This window comes from Centropristis striata, chromosome 23 (assembly GCF_030273125.1).
Source record: "Centropristis striata isolate RG_2023a ecotype Rhode Island chromosome 23, C.striata_1.0, whole genome shotgun sequence".
NCBI classification, from domain to species: domain Eukaryota; kingdom Metazoa; phylum Chordata; class Actinopteri; order Perciformes; family Serranidae; genus Centropristis; species Centropristis striata.
The window spans coordinates 31572987-31593099 of NC_081539.1; the positions used below are offsets into that span (position 1 = coordinate 31572987).

Consider the following 20113-nt stretch of genomic DNA (forward strand, 5'->3'; position numbering starts at 1 on the left):
GTCCAACACCCAGAGCAGTAGTTTACCTGTGTGAGGTGAGCACCACAGCTCGTTTGTCCTGAATAACGCTCATGATGGAGTTCCACAGGAAGCGTCTGGAGAGAGGGTCCATCCCTGTGGTGGGCTCATCCTGATACACAGGAACACAACAAACACATCAACATACTGACAAACATATACTGCAGTCTCCATCCTTCAGCCCTAATCCAAACCAAAAGGTGTCATTATTCAATTCAATTCAACTTTATTTATAGCGCATTTCATGCACAAGGCAGACTCAATGTGCTTCACAATGTATACACATAATTACAGTTTAAAAAATAAGAAAAACATAGAAAAACAAACAAAAATCAATTACAAATTAATTGAAGAGTGCAGGTAGACAAGATATTCCATATTCACCACATACACACTGACTTACTCACACATGTGCACCCACTCCCACAACCACACACACACAGTTCAAGTAGAGAAAAGATAGGTTTTTATGTTTATTATTTATTTTTGATGTGGCATGTTTAACTGTGTCAGGCAGGGTGTTCCACTTTCGCGTGGCATAAATACTAAAATCTGCACTGTAAAAAATGTCTGTAGATTTTACGGTGAAAAACTGTTAAACCATGACAGTAAAAGACCGTAAAATGACAAATGAGTTAATTCAGTTTCAGTAACAATGAAACACCGTAAACGTATAAATCAGCCAAAACAGTAATTTTTTTAAATTTTAAATAAATTATTCCACTTTAAAATACTCTGGCACCGTGTTTGTAGCAAAAATATACTGTAATATAAATACAAGCCATCATTTTTTCATATGTTATAGTATGTTAAATGTACTAAACACCATATGTCTAACAGAAATATACTGTAATATTTAAAGGTAAAATCTTAAATTCATGCGGCATTTATAACGTTTTTTTTTTGTCAATTATATGGCAGAACAGCGTTTCTTTGGATGGACATTTTTTTATATTTTTTAGGTAAAATATGGAATAAAATGGCAATCTTAAACGTGAAATCAACAGTACTAATATAATTTTACCGTAATATTAGAAAAAAGTTGCACCGTATTTATTACGGTAAAGTTCTGGCAACCACAGCTGCTGTTTTTTTACCGTAAAAACAACAGGTTTTTTTTACAGTGTGCTTCTCCTTCTTTGATCTGGTGTGAGGGAGGAGTGAGTTGCCTGTTGACTGAAGTGTTGTTGCTGGAGGTGATGATATCTGAGCATATCTGTGATGTATATATATCTGTACAGCATCAGTTGTTCTCACCAGCAGCACCAGAGCAGGGCAGCCTATCATGGCGATGGCGGTGGAGAGTTTCCTCTTGTTCCCTCCGCTGAAGGTCCCAGCGCTCTGTCCTGCATACGCTGACAGACCCAGCTTCTGGATGGCCCACTCTGCTACCTGAGCACCAGCAGAACACTGTCAGCGCCTCATATTATCATATTATCATATTATCATATTATCATATTATAATCAGTCAGACTGCAGTAAAGTCTAATTGATACATGAACACAATCCGGCAGATCAAAATAAGAATGCACCCAAAAACACAAACACAGGGTTGGTTTCTAAGTGAACTTGTTTACTAGATTATGACGAGCTGATTATAATAGCTGGTTCGCTGACATATTCCATAAATCGGCATTCGCTCAAGGAAGGAACAAGCTTGCCAAACATTTGTATTTATTGATTATAGACATCTTTTATTATCTAAAGAAGAGGATGTAGCCTCAGGGCCTGATGACTAGCTAGTGACTTATCTGTGATTAACAGTTTTCAACTGTGGATCCATGTTGGTGTTACTGAAAATATATTTCTGCCTTTATGCTCCACTAGGCTCCTCCCTTTAATGGTTTGGCTGATTTTTTTTCTAATGAAAGGATGTGTGACTTTATTTTGCTTACTCTTTAAATAAATATGGTAACACTTTACAAGAACCATCACTTATAAAAGGTAAACAGATAGTTTATGAATGTTTAATCATTTATAAAACGTATATAGGCCATTTAGAATGGTAAATATATAATTTATTAATGTTTAACTAACTACATAATTTATAAATGGCAACTAGATGGTATATTAAGTAAGTTTATGTAAGTGTAATGTAATGTAAGTTAGTAAATGTAAGTTATTTATGTAAGTTTATAGTTAATGTACCATTAACAAACAATTCAATTATAATTAATAGTTTATTAATAGTTTTAGTTGCACTCATTATAACATTTTTAACACCATATTAAGTATGTTCATGATTTTGAAATGATTCATAAACCTTTAAGAAATTGGTTAAAATAATTTAAAGATCAAATATGTACAGCACTTTGTAAATGGTTAATAATTGGTTTATAAACCATCTATAAACATTACTTAGTTGGTTATTGTAAAGTGTTACCATAAATATCACCTTTTTCATGCCGGATGATTAACAAGTTGGGCTACCAACACGTGTTCGTTTTAGACACAAACATGATGTATATTCTGAAAGAAACAGCGATCAGGTGGATTTGGTTTCTTTTCTTTTCTCACCCGGCTGATCTCAGACTCTGGGACTCCTCGGAGGCGGGCGTAGAGGTGCAGGTGTTCTCTCCCTGTCAGCAGCTCATCGATGGCATCAAACTGAGGGCAGTAGCCCATGTTCTGGTGGACATCCAGGATGTTGGTCAGGATGCTGAAGATTCAGAGGGAAACACTGGAGTAAACAACAAGAAGTTGATAACAAGTCTAAAGAATTATATCAAATTCCATATTGGTTCCTAGCCTGGCTAACACCAGTCTAATCACAAATATAGATATCTAGTCTGGGAACCAGCCGTTCATTTCTCCGTAGAGGAGGTGTGGTTTACGATCCTCCGGAGCCGTTTATTGGGCGCTTAGAATGTCTATCAAAGCGTCTGTAGGTAGCTCTTAGCCAATCAGATCAGTTATACCAGATGACGTAGTAGAGCAACAGAGATGGATGTTTGTTGTGTGTGTGTCTGTGAGAGAGTGTTGCTGCTGCTTTGCTTCTCCAGTTCTCGCTTTCTGCAAGATTATTTATTTTCACGCTTTATTCCCCCTCATGTCATTCAGCCACACACATCCACTGATTTTATGGGCAATAAACAAGCTGCTGGGGGTCTCTGGGGGCTCCGCTGTCCCCCGGCTCGGAGCCAGATCACCGGCGTTACGGTAGTGCCGGTGATTAGCGCCGCTAGCGGGTAATAGCCCCGCTACCGGTGATCTCGCTACGAGCCGGGGGACAGCGGAGCCCCCAGAGACCTTTCGCCTTTCAACTTTGGCTCTAAACTATTTAAAACACCATCTACAGCTAAAGAGAGTTTCGCGTCTGCAGCAGCCATGTTGGATCCGGAAAACTACAAGCTTCCAAGTGCCGAGTAGTACGCGTCATCGTCTTGCCGTCCCTCCCCGCTCTGTGATTGGATCCTAAAACAGGGCTAAGAAACGGGCCTGGTTGCCAGACTGGATGGAGGTTCGAAATTAAATCGAGCGCGCAAGGCAGTCTGGGTATACCCAGGCTAATTGGTTCCTATTTGTAAAACCAGTATATTCTAACCTGTGACCAGCCACTGAGGCCTCTCCTGAGGTGACATCAGTGTCTCCAGTCAGCATCTTAAACGTGGTGGTCTTCCCTGCTCCATTCACCCCCAGCAGACCGAAGCACTGCAGAGGATACAGAGTAAAACATGAAACATGAAGTGAATTCTTTCTTCTGTGGAGTAAATTATCAGTTTAACCACACAAACCTCTCCAGGTGATATAGCGACACAGATCCGGTCCACTGCTGGGATGATGGTTCGTGTGTATGTCTGGCAGAGTGAGATAGGAACAAAAATGATTTATATACAAAAATACAAAAATTCATACACTACTGGTCAAAAGTTTTAGAACACCCCAATTTTTCCAGTTTTTTATTGAAATTCAAGCAGTTCAAGTCAAATGAACAGCTTGAAAGGGTCCAAAGGTAAGTGGTGAACTGCCAGAGGTAAATAAAAAAAGGTAAGCTTAACCAAAACTGGAAAATAATGTACATTTCAGAATTATACAAGTAGGCCTTTTTCAGGGAACAAGAAATGGGTTAACAACTTAAAGCCTTGAAAGTTGCTAAGTTGCTACCAATTCCTACAGGTGTCCCAACTTTTCTTGATCACTTACAACCTACAAGTTGCTCCACATTTAAGGGAACTTCTGCAACAGAGTTGGGAAGAACTTTCTGAAGAATATTTGATTTCCATTGAGTGTGTTCAGCTGTTCTATCTGTTAAGGTGCTACTTCCATGAGTCAACAGTTTAGAACACATTTTCCTTTCTAAACTGATTCTACGATTTATTTTTTTAACTTCAATTTTTTATTTGTTATATGCATTAATTTCAGAGTACACTGAGACATTAAACTGCATCATTTTCAATACAATTCTGGAAAAGTTTTTTAGCATTTTAGCATTTTGTCCAGAGAAGAATGTCTCACCTTGGACAGGTCACGTATGCGCAAAATATCATTAGTTTTTTCTCCCTTATAGAGTCGCTGTCTCTCCTCTGCCACGTCCACATCTTCATCCAGAATATGAGGCTTTGGGCAGTCTGGTATCCTGCCAATGGAGACATGAACTACTCAGTAAATCAGCTCTTCCTCCAGTCAAATCACATTTACATTGTCCTATCTTATAGCACATTGTCATTTTCAAAGAGTACGTTTGGCAAGTTGAAACAAGTTAAACTACAGTTACCAGTGATCCATGAAGAAGCGATACTGGAACAGAAGGTTCAGGAAGAAATAGACAAATCCCTCCAGAGCCATGCAGAACAGGTTCTTCCCTATAAAGTGCCAGTTATACGGGTCTGGACTGTAGTCCTCACCTGAGGAAACACAAACACAACTTTTCACTCACGCTTTCACGCTTCTTACAAGTGTTTGCTGGTTTTCCTTTTTTCAGCCGCAGAAGAAGCTTAGTCTATCTTAGATATATTTTTCATTAAAATCAATGATTTAATATATTTTCATTTGTCAGTTTGAATTTCCCAGATGCATTCTTCACTACTAAAGCATCTGCTGCAGAGTTCTTGGTGCACAGACGGAGTATTGAGTGTGTTGGCTCAGGCCGTGATGACACATGTCAGCTATCAGGTTTCTGATGCATTCAGTGACCCCACATCCATCCATCCAGAGTGTTGACATGATGGCTGACAGTTGGTATTTTGCATATATATATATATATATATATATATATATATATATATATATATATATATATATATACATAAAAAAGACACTGAGCCTCCACTATATCCTTGCTCTGACCCTAGACTATAGATCCAGAAACTTAATTTCCTCATCTTTGATTGCCTACTTACAAAAAAACTAAGGGGAAATGGTCCAACGACTGAGCAAGATGGGCAATTTGGTGGCCATTTGATACAAATTAGAAGGTCAAAAACTCAAAATTTCGCTTGGGAACCATTTTTTTTTGGACTCAGCACCCTTGAGATATGTAAGGTAGGCCGGTTCCTGACTTGTACCCATAAATGCTCCTCACTTCTTATAGGAGGCCTTTATTCTGAAATCCGTCTAGACTAGTGTATAACTCAGCTAAAACACCCTAACACTGAATCTGCCCCCTCTTTGGACACTCAGACACGCCCCTGGCTAGAAATATCTGCTTGCTGGACTGTGATATATAACTCTGTATATGAGTGTGTGTGTATAATTACCAAAGCGAGCGTAGACGTCAGTCACCGCCTGGTTCATGGCCATGTCGATGAGGCCTCGGCCCAGACAGTAATGGGGGAAGATGAGCAACACGCTCTTTAACAGCTGGTTGAACTTGTAAAGAGCCTGGAAACAAATCCAAATTAGGTTAAAATATGGAGGATGCAGGGAAGACGTAATAAACAGAGAAAGCCCCAGTGAGTGGTCTTACTGTGGTGCCCTCATAAAGGTCCAGGATGAAGGTGATGGCGCTGCTGTTGATGCCGATGAAGAGGTTGATACAGGACAGAGAGACGTAGGCTGTGCTGGGGATGCTGAATAAGAAGGACATGGGGTACATCAAGGGGGTCACAGACCAGCTGGAAGAGAAAGAGAGGGATAAAAAAATAGCAGTTAAGCAGAATGAATATCACAATCTATTAATGTCAGAAACCACTGATACACTACATGATATACAATGATAAACTATAAGGCCCATTTGTTTTTTGGAGAGCAGCTGTGCACTGCAAAAAAGCCAACTTGTATTTTTTGGCCTAAAACAGTGATTTAAGTTGGTTTAACTTGGAAATATAAATTATTGACATTTAGGGCAATAATGTAAGTTAGCACAACAAAGGAAGCCAGTTGTCTGCTCAAAAACAAGTTAAATAACTCTTATTTCTTTGTTGGGAAATGTGGGAAAGCGGTGAAATTCGGTCATTAGTGAAAGCTAGCGGCTAACTGATGCTAGCGGCTAACTGATGCTAGCGGCTAACTGATGTTAGCGGCTAACTGATGTTAGCGGCCCTGCTTGTTACAGCTACAAGAGTAGCCATTAGCGTATCAATGCTAACTCAAAATTGTGGTCGCAACATCAGCTGACATTTCATAGCAGCGTTACAATCGTGCCAATTCAGCACATTGCAGAAGTTAGCAGAAGTAAGGATTAAAAGTTATTACAATGTAAAATTATAAGTTAGTACAACTTACAGTTGAGTTGACAAAAATCTGAATTCAGAGTTGAGCAAACTCAAAAACAAAACTTAAAATATTTAGTTTAATTGTCCAACTTAAAATTTTATCGAAGTTTGTTGCCTTGAAATTTTGAGTTCACCCAACTTTTCTTTTTTTACAGAGTGGTCATTACAGTCAAAAAACATATATAATTTATGTACATATGTACATAATTGATGTGTTTGCTCAGCTGTAGCTAGCGTGAGCTGTGGAGTGAATTTGACCCACTGGAGTGTAACAACAATCTGGTGATGACAGCTGAAAAGTGCATGTGAATATCTACCAATGTGTCCAGTTTTAGAATAAAGTCAAAGCTGATCGAGCACATTTGTGGCAACAGAAAGAAAAAGAGAAACAGAGCAATAAGCCTGTGTAATCCCTGCTATTAAAAATTGGCCAGTGATTTTGGAATCAATGCAAGAATTAGGCTTTAACTTTCATTGAAATGGAGATAATTTATTAGAGGAAAGAGCTGGAGCACACAGACTTTTAATTATGTTGGTATTCTGCCCAACAACAATGTGAAAATACTTCATGTTTGTGCAATATATATGTATAAGTGTGTTCAAAAGCAAGACTAGATTTCTTTCTAGTTTTTTTAGTTTGGCCTCATTTTACAGTCATAAAAAAGCTTAAAAAAAGACAGAAACTTACCCATAAAGCATGAGGAGGGAAATCAGTGGCTGGAGGTTGGTTGGTGAGGTGTAACACTTCTTATCAAAATAGATGAAAATCTGCACCACCATCGCTGCACTGATGGAGTAATTCAACTGGAGAAATAACAATAAAACATTAAGAGCTTGCATTCCATATATATACAAAGTTATTTCATGAAGAGGAAAGCCAGTGACATTTATTATCTTTGCCTTGGTTGTTCTTATAAACATCATTAAGACATGCTATTATTATTACATGCATTATAAATTCACACATAGATTTTATTTCACTCCAGAGCGCAGATTTAAAATGAAATTAACTGACAGTGACTGTTTGAAGGGAGACTTTCTACATATATAATATGTTTTGGTCCTGTTCAGTTGTCAAACCTCTTTGGAAATATACACTACTGGTCAAAAGTTTTAGAACACACCAACTTTTCCAGAATTTAATTGAAAATTATGCAGTTTAATGTCTCAGTGTACTCTGAAATTAATGCACATTTGCAACATTTAAAAGTCTTTATTGAGCATGATAGTGTTTTGAAAGTAAAAAAAAGATTCAAAATCACATTTTATGTTGGACTAAAGGACTAAAAAAAGACACAAAATGACAAAAAAAAGACACAAAATGACCAAAAAAAGACACAAAATGACTAAAAAAAGACACAAAATGACTAAAAAAAAGACACAAAATGACTAAAAAAAGACACAAAATGACCAAAAAAGACACAAAATGACTAAAAAAAGACACAAAATGACCAAAAAAGACACAAAATGACTTACAAAGACATGAAAAGAATTCAAAAATGGACAAAATAGCCCAAGACTCCATAGAGTTAAGTTGTTAACCCATTTCTTGTTCCCTGAAAAAGGCCTACTTGTATAATTCTGAAATGTACATTATATTTTTTTTATTTACCTCTGGCAGTTCACCACTTACCTTTGTACCCTTTCAAGCTGTTGATTTGCTAGATTTTCAATAAAAAACAAGCTTGATTTCAATAAAAACTAGAAAAGTTGGGGTGTTCTAAAACTTTTGACCGGTAGTGTATAAATGATATTACTAACACTATTATAGATAAAGTTTTTCCCTTATGTCCTATTCTATATCTTATTGGATCTAATCCCAACATTTTAGTTTCATTTCAGCAGAAAAGAATAATACTAGCAGCTTCTACGGCTGCCAAGAAAACCATCATAAAGAACTGGTTTGAACCTGTCACGAATCTCAAGAGAACCTGGCTTTTATTGTTTTTTGATGTCTGTCTTGTTGAGAGGAGCCAGATTAATAATGCTACACCTGAAACCAGACTCACCTGGTCTAAAGGGTTACTTTGAATTTAATTAACGATTCATATGATTCTCTTTTTATCCTGGAATCTGTGTATATTACCAGTCTCTCTATATTTCTGTTTGGGCTAAATTCATGTTTGTTTGTTGTTCTGTTTTCTCCATGTGGCTTTGTACTGGTGTATCGTTGTTTTCCTTTTTGTTGTTGTGGTTGTCGTTTATATTATTCTTTGTATGTTATTTGTGTTAACATTATGTCTCATTTGTAAATATGTTTCTGAGTCTGACTTTGTTGTCTAGAATTGTGTTTTAGTGTTTTGTTTTCATATTGTGGCTTCTAATAAGTAATCCACTGTTCTTTTCTTTGTTTATTCGTTAATAAAAAATTATTTTTTTTTTAAATAAAATAAAAATAAGACATGTGATTGACTATAAATGCCACAGTGAGGCCTGGTCTCAGTAGGTGGTGGGGTCATGTACCATGTCCCAGAGGAAGTTGGCCGTCCAGTAGACCAGAGGACTGACTCCGCTGACAAACTGCAGGTGTTTGGCCTGAGTGACTCTCTCCTGGATCAGATACAGGACGAAGCTGGCCGGGACGAAGGACATGGCAAAGATGACACAGATGGCCACCAGTGCGTCCACTGCAGTGGTCAGACTGGGAACAGGACAGAGGACATGATCAGAGACACAAGAATCACAAGATACACCTCTGAAATGTAGCTGGTGACTCACACAGTGATCTCAGAGAGCTGCTCCTTGGTCAGGTTCAGTGGATGGTTGATGGCGGTGATGCCGTATTCGTCCAGGTCGGCTCCTTTGGGCAGGTTCACACGGAGGATGCCGTTGTTGGCCACGTTCATGAAGGAAACCATGGCGTGCCAGCCCTTATTGTTGTACCACACCTGGAAAAGACAGTGTTCTTTCAGCAGGGCGAGGTGTCTGTAGGGCAGAGGTGTCAAACTCTGCCCTGTGGGCCAAATTTGGCCCGCAGTATAATTATATTTGGCCCGCGAGGAAATACCAAAATATAATACTACAAATCCCAGAATGCTCTGCTGGTGTTCTGGCTTGAACACAGTAGATCAGTGTGGAGCAAACTGAGCAACAATTAAAGTTGTCTTTATGCACTTTTTCTTGCTAGTCCAAGGCTTGAATGGCTGCACATTCATTGAAGGATATTATTATTAGTCATTTGGTTTATTATTGTTATTTTATTCTCACATTTATTTTTAGCCTGTGGAAAAATATTACTGTTAAATTTTAATTTAAAGAAGGCCGCATATAAAATAAAGGGACATACGATTTTTATTTACATTTTATTTAAGAAATGAATGCCATTGATGTGTTTGTTTGTTTTATTTGATATTCGATTTTGCATGTTTGCAATATTAAGTTATATCAAGCTTTGCTTGTTCCATTTCATTTGAACTTGTTTAGGTCAATTTTTTCAATAAATATCAATGTTGGCCCGCGACTTTGTCCAAGTTTTAAATTTTGGCCCACTGTGTATTTGAGTTTGACACCCCTGCTTTAGGGCATTGAGTGAAATCACCCAGCACCAAGGAGTATTGAAGTATCTCCAGTCAAACAAGACCTGCAGTCAACCCTTTTTTCAACGAGATCTCAAAAAAAAGTATTTTTGAATGGTTTTCCTTGCAGCCAAACACAAACCACAAGCGTTCTTGGATATTATGTGATGTAGCATAGCAGCATGTAGTTAGTGTGGTTGTACACTGACTTATTATTTCAATCTCTTCTACTTTAATTACTAATAATTTTAGTTTCTTACAGTTTCTGACATTCTTCTGTTTAAATCTTTTTATTTAACTTGTCAAACAGTTGATTGGTGGACGGCCAATCAGACTTCAAAGGATCCATCCTCAGTTTGTTGAGTTTGTGACAAAATATTGTACAATATAACATTGTTTTCTACAGTAAGAGAAGTCGACCAGAGAAATGAAGGTTTCATCCTGCTGACGAGGCATTATTGGACCGACCTTGACATTGTTTGGAGTCTCCATGAATCTGAGGAACGTTCCTATGTCTCTCAGCGTTTGTTTGGAGTATTTTCCCTGTAAACACAAACCCAAGGCCCGATTACACAAAACATCACTGAAGAGCAAAGTGATTAACACACAGGAACAAGGATCAAATCACACATGATCTCACAGGAATCCGTGGAATAGCCACGGAATCACTCAAATTTCCGTGAAACTGACACGGATTTGGCTACAATGCAAGTTAATGCCAGTCATATCCCGTGGCTATTCCAACATACAAAGTGATTATGTACATTCACTGAGTGAATATTTAGAAAATAAAACATATATTTCTCGCTAGAAATGTGATCAAAATCCATTATCATGCAGAAATTAAGTCAAAATATAGATTTTTTCCACTAAAAATGAGAGAACTGTCCGCCATGTTCTTTGTTCTGACCGCCGGGACCTTGAAAGTCACGTGACTTGGAACAAACCAATAGGAACAAATATTAACTTGCATTGTAGCGAAATCCGTGTCAGTTTCACAGAAATTTGAGTGATTCCGTGGCTATTCCACGGATTTTGAGTTAAGCGAAATCCGTGGCTATTTCACGGATTTCTGTGAGACCAGGTTCATAAAATCACACAAAACACAAGCAAACATGAGATATTTGTTTTAAAGCCTTACCCCAGTCACATTGAGCAGGCGTCCCAGCTGTGCTGCTAGGTCCTGGACGCTCTTTGGCTGCAGCTGTAAAACAGGAAGTTGTCCTCCAACAGATATACCTCCATACCTGGACAACACAGACAGAGGTGGAAGAAGTATTCAGATCCCTTACTTAAGTAAAAGTACTAACACCACACTGTGAAATTACTGCACTGCAACTAAAAGTCCTGAATTCAAAACTTACTGAAGTAAAAGTACAAAAGTATCAGCATCAAAATGTACTTAAAGTATCAAAAGTAAAAGTACTTGTTCTACAGAATGGATTCACTCAGATTGTTAGATATATTATAAATGTATTATTTTTTGATGCATTTATGTAAGCAGTGTCTTAACTTTGTTTGGGGAGGGCTAATTTTAACTACTTAATATACTGTTATGTGGTTTAATTTATAAAAATGTATCATCACTTTAAATTTAACTTGTTTTTAAAAAAAAATCCTCACCTGAAAAGTAGTTAAGGTAACAGCTAAATGTAGTGGAGTAAAAAGTACAATATCTTCCTTTAAATGTAGTGGAGTAGAAGTATAAAGTTACATAAAATGAAAATACTTGAGTAAAGTAGAAGTACCTCAAAATTGTACTTAAGTACAGTACTTGAGTAAATGTACTTAATTACATTCCACCACTGGACACAGATAAAAACCTGCTGACACCTGCAGAGCTTTACAGCTGCACCACACCATCACAACCACTAGAGGGAGACCTGCACCACTATAACACCACTATCCATTAATAAACTCCAACATGCATAGAAGATCTTAGAAAGTCCTCAATGGAACTAACAGTAATCTGACAATGAATAAAAAAATATATACCTTTGTTCATTGACCCAGTATTTGCTCTTCAAGCTGAAAGAGATTTCACATCATTAGATTAACATTTGACTCAAATAAACTTGTTTGACTTTTACACCAACGCTACTTTAGCCTACATGTTTGTTACATTAACACAGTTTCTATAAATTGTTCATAAGAAAGCAGATTTTTTTTTTTTTAAACTACAATGTATTTGATCACTGTACACTGTAAAAAATAATCTGTTTAATTTACGGTAAAATACCGGCAGCTGTGGTTGCCAGAACTTCACCGTAAAAAATACAGTGAGTGGGTTTTCAGTTCTAAATTTAAACGTAAATATCAGCAAAAACTGTCATTTAGACTGAATAATCCTGTTATTTTTAGGGTTATTGTGTCATTCATTCGCACATCATGGTATTTCTCCATAAATTTTGCATGAAAATGTTATATTTTTACACACAAAACTGTGTGTTTCTTCCAGTTTATGACAGTAAAAGTAAAAGTTTTGTGCTATTCTTTGATTTACGGTAATTAAAAGTGTCTAATATGGTGATATACAATTTTTCATTTTACGCCCTATTTCTGATGTATTTGACAGTGTTTTACTGTTATTTCTACAAACATTTTTTACAGTGTAGTTCCTGTGTAAACACAATGTTTCTGTACAGTAACTTCATGTATTTCATCTCTGTTTGCATTCAGTTGTTGTTCCTTTGGATCTTCTACCTGGTTCTGATGAGGCTGGGGTAGGTCTTCACCAGGTAGTCAGAGATGTTCCGGCCTGTTAGATCCATGAGAACGTCTCCTGTTGACTGGATCCTCTGATGCACAAAATCAAAGAGTGAACTGCATGTTATTTAACTACTACCTGCAGCAGCAGCAGCTCATCTAGTTTCTGGAAGGCAGAGAAGTGTCTGACCAAAGCTGACATTCATGCTTTTGTCATGAATTGTGGAGTATTTCTGGTTTATGAATGACCTGTCATCAATTGTGCAGTTTTTGCAATAAACTCAATTGAATGGCACTATTGCTGATGGGCGACTTTTTTTGGTATCATATTTTGGTTTAAACTCTATCACATTCTCTCTTGGTAATGCATGGACTGCTTGAATTGTGAAGCGAAGCAGCTGTTAAACTCAAAATATATCATCATAAAGTAAATCATTATTTGTACATTGTGACAAGCGTGCCCACAGGCGTCTGCTAAGTTTGCACATGGCATGACACATGTCACCCGTCACCCCTTGCCTGTACAGGCACCCCTTGAACTACTTTTAAATAAACTAATTCCCCCTATGGTTGCTTTGCTCTAGTTCAACTTCTTCCAGTGTGAAGTCATTGTTAGCTTGTTTTCAAAGTCCCCAACACTGTATATACTACATAAACTGCAAATAGATGTAATTTCTATGTCATGTCACTTGATATCATATTTAAAATGTTGGTTTGTTTTTTGGCTGTTCAGCTTTATTTGTTTATGTCTGTAACCATAGCAACCTAGATGTGGTGCATTCTGGGAATCAGGAAGTGGAGGCTGCCATGTGCTGTGATCAGCTGCGGACGTGTGAGCTCCCAGTCGTCAGCTTCGCCTTTCTTTCTTTCTTTTCTGCTAAAGCAACGTTTTTTCACAAAATTCTCAAGTAAATTTCATGGAAATAACAAAGCCGTGTGGGAGTGTTTAGCTGAGTGGAACGTAGTCCATGACATTCTATATTCCATTATAGTTTTACAGTGATTTACCTGTGGAGGCGGCAGGCCTCCAGCTCCAGCAGGACACACAGGGAGCATGGTGAGTTTCCTGGCTGTGCTGCACTGGCAGTCTGGAGACGGTCTGGAGGAGCTCCACTCTGGACCCGCCAACAGGTCTATGAGGTCAGGGTTCACCAGGGGCATCTCCCACTCGGTGGTGATGTTGTTACAGGGGAAGTCTCTGCCAGGGGGACACAATGATTCATGTAGTGAAACAAAACAGTCATCTGACAGGAGACAGTCAGGAAAAAAGGATGTAAATGTGTGAAGTTACTCACTCCAGAGGTTCTTCTGCCATGCAGCGAGTCCCAAAGCCCGGTTTGTCCAGCAGAACCTCACCAAGGTATCTCATCTGAGCATCCATTGGTCGCTCATTACTGCAATGGACCAAATCATAAAATGAAGAGACTTTTTAAGTTATTTTTACCAAATTCAATAAGGAGTCCTGTGCTAATCTCATTTAATTTAACCCTCTATGGTACGGTGTTGCCCTCAGGCAACATACCCTTTTTTGGCCTGTCAAATTTCTACAGTGCATGTTTTTGAGTGATGTGATACTTTAAAAGAAAAGGGAAGATTCTAGGGAACCAATAGCAATGCTTTAATTTGTCACATGACCTCCAGGAGGCCATATTGAAACCCTATTTTGCAGACGTTTCCAAAGGAAACAGCTTTGTCATTTTGCGCCACAAAAAATCACTCAAAACGTAATTTCATGGCCCTTTTCCATTTGGAAAAAAAAATATTCCTACTGATAGGTGAGAAAACCTTCATTTTTGATAGTTTCATACACTCAGACTGTTGAAGACATTCATTTCAATGGGTCGTTGGTTCAATGACAAGAAACCGGTTGAAAAAGTTTCTTTTATAATGTTTTTAAATTTAAAGTGTTATGTATTGTTCCCTGTTGAAGCTACTGAATCTTTTACACAAGTTTATTAAATAAATTATGTTAAAATTAACTTTAAAAACTTTTTTTTTCACTTGTGCACCGTTATGGTACAATGTTGCCTTATGAGCAAGAAACCCCAAAAACTTCCAAAAGAAAGAATTATAAAATTTATTCGGATCATGTTTTAGTCTATTTTAAGACAAAAAAACACTCCAAACATTTTGTTCCTAACTGGCATCATAATGCGTACCATAGAGCAGCTATTCTCAACCCTGGGGTCGGGACCCCAGTTGGGGTCGCGAGATGATTTCTGGGGGTCGCCAAATCATTTAGGAAGTCAGCTCTGTCTCCACTGTGTTAAAGTGTTCATGTGTTAATGTGTTTTAGTCTTTTTGGTCATTTAATGTCTGTTTTTTGGTCATTTTGTGTCTCTTTTGATCATTTTGTGTCTTTTTTTTTATCATTTTGTGGCCAGTTTGTGTCTTTTTTGGTCATTTTGTTTCCTTTTTTAAGTCATTTTGTGTCTTTTTCTGGTCATTTTGTGTCTTTTTTGAGTCATTTTGTGTCTTTTATTGGTCATTTTGTGTCTTTTTGGTCATTTTGTGTCTTTTTTGGTAATTTTGTGTCTTTTTATGATCATGTTGTGGTCAATTTGTGTCTTTTTTGGTAATTTTGTCTTTTTTTTTAGTAATTTTGTGTCTTTTTTTGGTCATTTTGTTTCTTTTTTGGGTGATCTGAACTGTGCGTGTGAGATTGTGTTCAGTGAGTGGGGGTCGCGGACAACATGCATCTTAAATTGGGGGTCGCAACTCAAAAAGGTTGAGAACTACTGCCATAGAGGGTTAAAAGTCTCCTTCTATGATTGAACTAGTGCATTGTGTGTCCATCACCTGAAGAAGGTGTACTGTCTCCCGTACATCCAGGGGCTCAGAGTCAGGCTGGGATACTCTCCAAAAGGTGGAACGATCAGAGTGAATGTCAGCGCCAGGAAAATAAAACTGGCTGGCAGCACAATCTACCAAACACAGAGAAAGAAGTGCCATTTCACTATAAAAAATAAAAAAAAACAACAACAAATGCAAACATGAATTAAATCAGTTTTAGTGAGGTTACCTGGGCGAAGAAGTCTTTGCAGGAACGTGTTGCATGATGCAACCTCTTGATGAGCAGAGCGAAGAACTGTTTGATGGTCAGACTCAGCCCTCTGACCTGGTAGGACCCCCGGCCTGCGTTGCCTTCTGGGACATCAGACGGACCCTGGCCGTTGTTGTGCAAAACCCCATCTGACTCAGCAATAAAGAGCTCAAGTTAGTTACCTGGTCTGACCTGAACATGCAGCATACAGGTAGTCCGGCGGCTTAGGACCAGATTTGGGAAGAAAGGGGACACGTCGGACAAAAGCACCACATTTTTTCCACATGCTCTCTATCACTATAGGTTTCAATTTTTGGTAGGAGCCACTTCATCAAGATTGCAGATCGGAGATGGCATCCATATAAAATCTATGAGAACCAGTATATCTTCTAAGCCACTTAGAAGGTCAATCTTAGTGTCAAAATCTACATTTTCTGGGTCAAAGAATCATTTAAAGCTACTGAGAATATCACTAGATGATCAAATAGATATGTTCATTTTGGCCATGTATTTACATAATTATTAGATTCCAAACATTTTCAGCTCAGGATTCCCTGCTGCAGCACTTGAAGCGAGTTGCCTACCAGTCTGAGTGAAAATGAACATTTGTATTTGATCAAATAACCATCTAGTGATATTCTCAACAGCTTTAAATGATTCCTGGACCCAGAAAATGTAGATTTTGACACCAAGATTGACCTTCTGAATGGCTTGGAAGATGTATTGGTTCTCATAGACTTTATATGGGTGCCATCTCGGATCGGCCATCTTGGTGAAGTGGCTCCTACCAAAAATTGAAACCTATGGTGATAGAGAGCACGTGGAAAAAATCTGGTGCTTTTGTCCGGCGTGTCCCCTTTATTTAGCTAAGCCGCCTGACTAAGGTGCATCTCAATAAATGAGAATATCATAGAAAGTTTATTTATGTCAGTAATTCAATTCAAAAAGTGGAAATAACACATTATATTATAGATCCATTACACACAGAATGAAACATTTCATGTCTAAATGTATTTAATTTATTTTAATTATATTGATTATGGCTTACATTTAATGAATACCTAAAATTCAGTGTCTCAAATAGTTTGAATATTATAAAAGACCAATTTAAAATGTATTTTTAATATGGAAATGTTGGCCTCTGAAAGGTATGTTCATCTATATGACTCAATACTTGGTTAGGGCTTGAACTACTGGAAATGGACTTTCCCATGATATTCTAATTTATTGAGATGCTCCTGTACATTAAATTACAAAGAATTAAAGAGGCGAGCCAGCAAGCCAAGCATGTCTGGCCTTCTGTGAAAGGTGAAAAGCATTTACTAGCGGTATTTATTTGCGGTATTTATTAGCGGTATTTATTAGCAGTTCTCTTCTAGCTTTAGGGAAGCAGTTCATCAACTAATGTGATACTGATGTGCCAGTAAAACCTCTGGATCAAAATATCTATTTATAATATCTCTGTATTATAGCTCTAATAGCTCTCTGTATTACACTGTTGTCAGGAAAAACACTTTTGCCAAAACATGTGTCCAGAAATGGATTTACAAGATTTAAAAGAATAGACTGACGTTTTGGTAAATATGCTCATTTGTTTTCTTGCCAAAAGTCAGATTGGAAGACAGATGCAGAGAATCATCTACTGGTTTATGGACAGCCTTTAATTTGGCATTTTGGCCATCTCCATCTTGTTTTTTTGGATCCAGATGTGACCAGATGTGAACAAGAGCTATACCACAAATCTGACTGCACCTGGCTGCTTCACTGCAACACAGTTAGCTTCCATAATTTAATGTCAGCCTCTATCCTGATACAGAAGATGTCAATCACAAAGTAGCCACACCCAAAAGCACAGCAGACTTCATAATCTATTTTTCTCTAAACAAGACCATATTTTACGAAATAAACATCATGTTGTAGTGAATAAGACTTTTAACTTGTAATTGAGGCCATAAACTGTTTACTGAGGTAATAAATAAAGTCAGAAGCAGGCTCATTTTCTCATATACTTCTATACAATTGGAAATTGACCAGCGGTGTCGCCCCTACTAGCCATTATAACTGATAACTTATTATTATAACTATAACTTTGGCTTCACTTTTCAGACACACTCTCACAGAGTGTATATGAGTGAAAACACTGACTACCAGCTAGCCAGTGGCTACGCTAACCACTTGCTACACTGCAAAAAAAAGAAAAGTTGGGTGAACTCAAAATCTCAAGGCAACAAACTTCGATAACATTTTAAGTTGGACTATTAAACGAAATATTTTAAGTTTTGTTTTTGAGTTTGCTCAACTCTGAATTTCTCTGAATTTTTGAAACGCCGCTATGAAATGTCAGCTAATGTTGCGACCACAATTTTGAGTTAGCATTGATACGCTAATGGCTACTCTTGTAGCTGTAACAAGCAGCACTGCTAGCATCAGTTAGCCGCTAGCATAAGTAAGCCGCTATCGCCAGTTAGCCGCCAGCATAAGTTAGCCGCCAACATCAGTTAGCCACTAGCTTTTGCTAATGACCAAATTTCCCAACAAAGAAATAAGAGTTATCAGAACTATTGTCCCTTGTTGTGAACCCCAACTTAAAGATATAAGTAACAACAACTCACCAACTTGTTTTTGAGCAGACAACTGGCTTCCTTTGTTGTGCTAACTTACATTATTGCCCTAAATATCAGTAATTTATATTTCCAAGTTTTACCAACTTAAATCACTGTTTTAGGCCAAAAAATACAAGTTGGCTTTTTTGCAGTGTAGTTATAGCTTCATATTTACTGTATAGACATGAGTGGTATCTAACACTCACAAGTTAAAATGCGAACTATTACGTTTTCTCTTTGTGACTTACACAAAGTAGCATTGGATAGTTTCCATCGTGCATCACATTATAGACTGTAAACTCTCTTAAATTAGAGAAACGGATTGTTTTTCCCACAACAGCAGCGTTTATTTGCCCAGAGCTGAAAGCTGAAAGCCAGTTTCACTTTTTAATGGTTCCATACCGACTGCCACTCTGTTGAATCCACAGAGACTAGCTCTGCAGATCTGTCGCAATGATTTCTTGTCTGAGAGCGTTAGAGAGGTGGATACAAAGAGTTCATGATGAGGAGCTAGAGACACAACTACACACTCACAAACACAACAAATCAACAGAATAAGGAGAAGAAGTTCAGGGAAAGTGCTACAAAACTCCTTTTTTTTACCTGGTAAACTTTTCCTGTTGGTTGCATTCCCATTAGCAGTGACCTTTAGAAAGATCTACAAAGAAATCACTTGTGTTATTGTCAGATTAACAGATGCTCTGTGTAACAAAGCCTCCTGTAACTGAGCCTAATCACTGCAAAGGTGACTGTCAGACAGTGTCAGGATGACAGATTGGTCCAATAAACTCTGGCGCTTTTTGTTCTTGCTATCAATTTGCTGTTGAGCACTAAAAATGAAAATAGAATTTGTACTTTAATAGCTAAGAATCTGTCTTATTCAAGGGGAAATAATTGTCAGTTTGATCTATTGTCTCACTTTTATTTAAAGTCTTGGGACTATGATGTAAATTTGTAAATAACTTTTTTAATTTCCCTAATAAATCACCCCTGCAGCTCGTTGTTAAACACAAGCAGGTTTATGATTATTACAGCTTGGTCTTTATTTCTGTGATTACCTCCTCCAGCGAGGTGTCGGAGACCCCGAAGCTGCTGAGGCCGATGTCCCCCAGCGTCTCCTCCAGCTCCCTGAACAGGCTGGCGTAGGCTCGGGGCTGGAAGTTCCTGTTGGGCAGCAGGTAGGTGAGCTCCTGGCCGATGGCCTCGATCAGACGAGCCTGAGGGACGTGGTGGTGGACCAGAGCTGAGATGCTCTCCATGTTACCTGGAGACGAGAGGCAGAAATGTTATTGAGTAGATAAACCCCTTGAGAGTGTTAAAATAATTGATTATTTTCTATATTGGTAAATGGTTTTATGCTTTATTTCTGCTTCTGTGGTCTGTCTCTGTTCTCTGTGAGTGACGCAGGTCACTATCAAAGGTCAAACCTTGATTGTAATAAATATCTCTATGCATTTATATTAAGTCAGACAATATGATTTGATACATTGATTGTGTTTGTGTGTTAATATTGATGTAGAAAACTATGATTACTTTAATTACATATATTCCATTTGCTTAAACTGATTAAGATTC

General features: G+C 37.9%; 1 protein-coding gene across 1 annotated transcript in view; it reads right to left on the minus strand.

The window, feature by feature from the left end:
* The window catches only part of abca4a (ATP-binding cassette, sub-family A (ABC1), member 4a), a 68805-nt gene that overhangs the window by 4310 nt on the left and 44382 nt on the right, over positions 1-20113 (minus strand). The window contains exons 25-46 of the mRNA XM_059327504.1: positions 19597-19802; positions 19142-19196; positions 15915-16084; positions 15692-15816; positions 14188-14286; positions 13901-14090; positions 12890-12984; positions 12182-12214; positions 11328-11433; positions 10655-10729; positions 9390-9559; positions 9135-9312; positions 7360-7475; positions 5924-6071; positions 5715-5838; positions 4733-4862; positions 4474-4594; positions 3753-3815; positions 3563-3669; positions 2536-2677; positions 1276-1410; positions 27-130 (exon numbers count right to left, since the gene is read on the minus strand). Coding sequence (XP_059183487.1) covers positions 27-130; positions 1276-1410; positions 2536-2677; positions 3563-3669; positions 3753-3815; positions 4474-4594; positions 4733-4862; positions 5715-5838; positions 5924-6071; positions 7360-7475; positions 9135-9312; positions 9390-9559; positions 10655-10729; positions 11328-11433; positions 12182-12214; positions 12890-12984; positions 13901-14090; positions 14188-14286; positions 15692-15816; positions 15915-16084; positions 19142-19196; positions 19597-19802 — 2692 coding nt within the window. The remainder of the gene's footprint in view (positions 1-26; positions 131-1275; positions 1411-2535; positions 2678-3562; positions 3670-3752; positions 3816-4473; positions 4595-4732; positions 4863-5714; positions 5839-5923; positions 6072-7359; positions 7476-9134; positions 9313-9389; positions 9560-10654; positions 10730-11327; positions 11434-12181; positions 12215-12889; positions 12985-13900; positions 14091-14187; positions 14287-15691; positions 15817-15914; positions 16085-19141; positions 19197-19596; positions 19803-20113) is intronic.